The sequence below is a fragment of the Camelina sativa genome, chromosome 10 (assembly GCF_000633955.1).
Source record: "Camelina sativa cultivar DH55 chromosome 10, Cs, whole genome shotgun sequence".
Classification (NCBI taxonomy): domain Eukaryota; kingdom Viridiplantae; phylum Streptophyta; class Magnoliopsida; order Brassicales; family Brassicaceae; genus Camelina; species Camelina sativa.
This window is the reverse complement of record NC_025694.1, coordinates 10,410,661-10,414,911: the sequence shown is the minus strand read 5'-3', so window position 1 is coordinate 10,414,911 and position 4,251 is coordinate 10,410,661. Positions and strand designations below refer to the sequence as shown.

The window sequence follows — 4,251 nt, the reverse complement described above, 5'->3', positions numbered from 1 at the left end:
TATATATAAACAAACTAAAAAGCAGATTTGAGAATGTACCATTTGGTTTGTAAGTACTTGATTTTTGCGACTTGTAAAGATTGTGAGGCTTCTTGCCCTGCCAATTTCCAGATGGTACCCAAAGATCGCTGCTTCCGGTATCAAACACGACTGTGAAACGTTGCCCCGGTGTACCAATTGTTATTTCTCCGTAATAGATATCTCCGTGAGAAGTCTTCATCCCCACTCCGTGTTTGTTGAATGAAGTATTACCCATCGTCAAACCGATTCTGACTATCCCTTCCACTGAAAAATTAAAGAGAGTTAGGTATAAAAAAGTGTATCAACAAAATGGAATATAGTATATGTAAAGATCTAACAACACTATAGTGTGAAGAAGTAACTACTTTATACAAAAAGGATCTAGCTAATTTATGACCTGCGTATGACTGGAGGAGGAAGAGACAGAAAGATGCAATAAGGACTCTTTTAAATTTTAAGCTATTCATCTCTGGTTTGTGTTTTCTTTTTGATTTTTGCTATTTGTTTAAGTTCAACTCAATGCATCGTATCATATAGAACTAGTAGGAAGGAGAGAGAACTCTGAGTAGTTGAGAGCATTAAACACTAATAATAATAAGCCTTTCATATTTACGGTCCTCTTTTGTTAAGAAAAGAAACCCAAATGTTCTTCTATTCTTTTTGGAATGGAGTTATTGTTCACATGCTTATTGCATTATTTAACTATGTGAACACAAGTATAATATAAAAATTAGGGAATGATAGTATAACAAGAATTACTAAGTACTTTGTGTCGGCTAGAGACGGATGATTCATATTTTAATTCTGTAAACTAAAATCACACCAAGGTGAGTGATTTTGTCATGCAAAATATATACCATCGTTGCAATGGATCTAATCAAAGATTATACAGTTTATCATGTTATGAAGAAGTCGTGTTCTTTATTTCCTTTGGTGATAGGGTACTCTTCATATTAAATAAGTTGTCCCATTATGGCATTATTACATCATCAATAATGTCGACAATATTAACTACTGACAACTGACAACACGGACTTTTCAAGATTTTTTTTGCTTTTATCACTAAGAAAAATATATATTTGAATCCACTCCATCTACCTGTATTTGCAGGACTGTTTGTTTTTTTTCCGAATGTAAGAAGCTCATAAGATCGGATAAAGGCTGAAGCCGTATTTATCCATGAATATGCACTGTAGCTTATCAAATCAATTAAAAGCTCTGAACAAAGTTTTATGTACTATGAATCAACTAATATGCACGATAGCTTATACCTAATGCACGTCGTGCATATCATATGGCCTGAGGATTTCACTTAGTTCTTATAGCCAATACGGATCCAGTAAATCTTTGTGTGTGTGTGCGTTTGATATGTTACCAACTTACAGCCAAGGCATTATTTGTATCTTTGTTTGATCCCTTTGTTATTTATTGAGCTTTTCTTTGTTTTTTTTTTTTGAAATTTAAAAATAAATTGAAAATAACTTTTGTTTGTTTTTGCTACCAGATAACTTAGGTTTCAGCCTTTCAGAATCTTTGTAAAAAATCGTTCGTAGCTAAAGAATACTACAAAATCAAGGAACAATAATTTTTTTTTAACAACAATAAGGTTAAAAATTCTTAATAACATGAAAGATCTCCAGCCAAGCCAACTCATGCTCTGCAATTGCATGCAAGCTCTCTGTTTTACGTTGACCTCAAAGACCTAAACAGAAGTCGCCATGTAATTTTTGTTCTCATACGATAGACATTTTATTACTTTCAAGTTTCATATAAAGTCATATTCATTGAGATATTATTAGCAATATATAAGAATTTCAAGATCAGTGTACGTACTTTATTAACGAAAAAGAGAAAGAAAATTAAAATAAAAGACCATTATACTTTGATTGTGAAAATATATTTATTTGCTGACATTAGTGATCTTTTTCATATGATCAGTCAGTACATACCAGAAACATTCATAAACCCTTAGTTCTAGTAAGAATCTAAACCGACTTAGCAAAGCCAACTCTCACAGTTGGTAGTTTCTCGTAGTCAAACACCGTATGAAAGGCTCGTATGAATGGCATGCCAAGTACCCTACGCAACCAAAACAACAATCAGTCGTCAAAAGATATTTTTATTTATTTAAAACCAAAAAATTTGATTTTTTTTTTTTTTAAAGAAAACTTACCAGTCATCATAGTCGCTGCCCTCGAATCTACTTGTGCAGTGTCTGTCTCCCACCTTACGTATATACTGAAAACCCAAAGTATAGAACAGAAGTCAGAGGAAAAGAAACTAAACGGAGGAAAAGCAAATATCGGTTCAATCAACTTACATCAAGTGGACTGACTGAGTAACTCCTTCCTTGTATTGTAAAGGTTACATCAGGCAGGTTCTCATAATTTGAGCAATTTGGTGCTGCATCGATTCTCCCATTAATGTCCTTGATCATATCCTGTAATTGAATAACGTCAACAGAATTAACAAATATTTGATCGTGAAACAATTAATAAATAAAATCTTTCAAAATTAGGGTGTTTTTGTTTGTTTTACCGGTGGACCTTGAATGTTTGTAGTGCCCGAGTCAACAAACGCATCGCAGCCTGCAGAGCATTTCTTAGTGTCTATGGTTCCGACGAATATGTTGTTCATTTGGAAATTGTGTCTAGCCTCGCCCACGGTGACGTAAACGTGCTCTCCCGTATAATGAGCTGGGTTTGTGCCTCCGAACACTATCTCTCCTCCTTCTCCAGCGTCGTTAGACCTCCCATACCATATGGAGAAAATTTTCTTTTCAATCTTTTCTTGTTTCATCATCGAATCCCAGACAGGAGTAGTTTCTGTCATAGAATTTTGAAGACTCCCAAGTCCTAATACCCCATCAAAGGTATACTTACGAAATGGGTCCTCTTCCGGAGTATAACGACCCTCTGTGAAGTACTGATCAGTTATTGTAATTCCACCAACATCGACAGTGTCAATGCTTAGAAAGCCTGTGAGAGAACCTTGCCCGTACTTGAGTTCTACATCTTTTCCTATTATATACACACAAATATGTTAGATCAATAAACTTTACACTATCGTATATAGTTATATTTATAAAAAAAAAAACTAAAAGGTAGATTTGAGAATTTACCGTTTGGTTTGTAAGTGCTTGATCTTTGCGAATCGTAAAGATTGTGAGGCTCCGTTCCCGGCCAATTTCCAGATGGTACCCATAGATCGCTGCTTCCGGTATCAAATACGACTGTGAAACGTTGCCCCGGTGTACCAATTGTTATTTCTCCGTAATAGATATCTCCATAAGAATTCTCAATCACCACTCCGTTTTTGCTGAATGAAGTATTACCCCTCGTCAAACCGATTCTGACTATCCCTTCCACTGAAAAATTAAAGAGATACGTTACGTATACAAATGTGTATCAACAAAATGGATATAGCTAGCATGTAAAAGATCTAACAACACTACATTTTGAAGATCTAACTACTTTATCAGATAAAGGATCTAGCTAACCTGCGTACGACTGGAGGAGGAAGAGACAGAAAGATGCAATAAGGACTCTTTTAAAATTTAGGCTATTCATCTCTCGTTTGTTTTTCTTTTGAGTTTTGCTATCTGTTTAAGTTCAACCCAATGCATCGTCTTATATAGAACTAGTTGGAAGCCTAAGGAGAGAGAACTCTAGAGTAGTTGAGAGCATTAACACTAACCTTTCATATTGACGTTCCTTTTATTTATTTTTAATTAAGAAAATAAACCCAAATATTCCTCTATTATTTTTGAAATGGAGGTACAGTACGTTCTTTATTGTTCACATGCTTATTGCATTTATTTGTATCGTATTTATTCATTCCACAAACAAATAAGACTCATCAAAGTACGTACGTATATGACGAATGCAACAACGATACGAAATAGATACATATATAACATACATATAATTTAACCCCCAAACAAAAACAAATGTGCATGTTTATTGTAGTTATCATGCCAACAATTACGTACACGAATATATATATATATATATATATATATATATAACTATTTGTAAAGTTGTCAATCATCAACAAAAAAAACATTTATGTTTTGTACTCTAGCATGGTTTTACATTTAGGAATTTTATTTTAAAAATTGAGCTTTATTTTTCATGAATTTTTTTTTTGTCAAAGTTTATTTTTCGTGATGTTGAATACAAGTAACAATTTTCCCTAACTTAAAAATAAAATAAAAATATGCCACCTAAA

The 4,251-nt window shown here is 33.5% G+C and overlaps 2 protein-coding genes across 2 annotated transcripts in view; both read right to left on the bottom strand.

The window, feature by feature from the left end:
* The window catches only part of LOC104718323 (aspartic proteinase oryzasin-1-like), a 2,222-nt gene extending 1,676 nt beyond the window's left edge, over positions 1–546 (bottom strand). Inside the window, exons 1-2 of the mRNA XM_010436047.2 lie at positions 419–546; positions 40–285 (exon numbers count right to left, since the gene is read on the bottom strand). Of these exons, the coding sequence (XP_010434349.1) occupies positions 40–285; positions 419–488 (316 nt within the window). The 5' untranslated portion in view covers positions 489–546. The remainder of the gene's footprint in view (positions 1–39; positions 286–418) is intronic.
* LOC104718324 (aspartic proteinase oryzasin-1-like) lies at positions 1,881–3,632 on the bottom strand. Its single transcript, XM_010436049.1, has 6 exons — positions 3,521–3,632; positions 3,143–3,388; positions 2,560–3,041; positions 2,342–2,461; positions 2,195–2,259; positions 1,881–2,100 (listed from the first exon to the last, which is right to left on the bottom strand). Exons 1-6 carry the CDS (start codon positions 3,588–3,590, stop codon positions 2,007–2,009), a joined length of 1,077 nt encoding a protein of 358 aa, XP_010434351.1. The 5' UTR covers positions 3,591–3,632; the 3' UTR covers positions 1,881–2,006.

What these genes read in the sequence shown, in the direction of transcription:
- LOC104718324 (XM_010436049.1), bottom strand. Translation starts at nt 3,590, where the DNA reads ATGAATAGCCTAAATTTTAAAAGAGTCCTTATTGCATCTTTCTGTCTC. An exon ending in AAGCACTTACAAACCAAACG is followed by an intron (nt 3,042 to 3,142) that starts GTAAATTCTCAA and finishes TGTATATAATAG; the next exon opens with GAAAAGATGTAGAACTCAAG. An exon ending in GGCAGCGACTATGATGACTG is followed by an intron (nt 2,101 to 2,194) that starts GTAAGTTTTCTT and finishes TTGGTTGCGTAG; the next exon opens with GGTACTTGGCATGCCATTCA.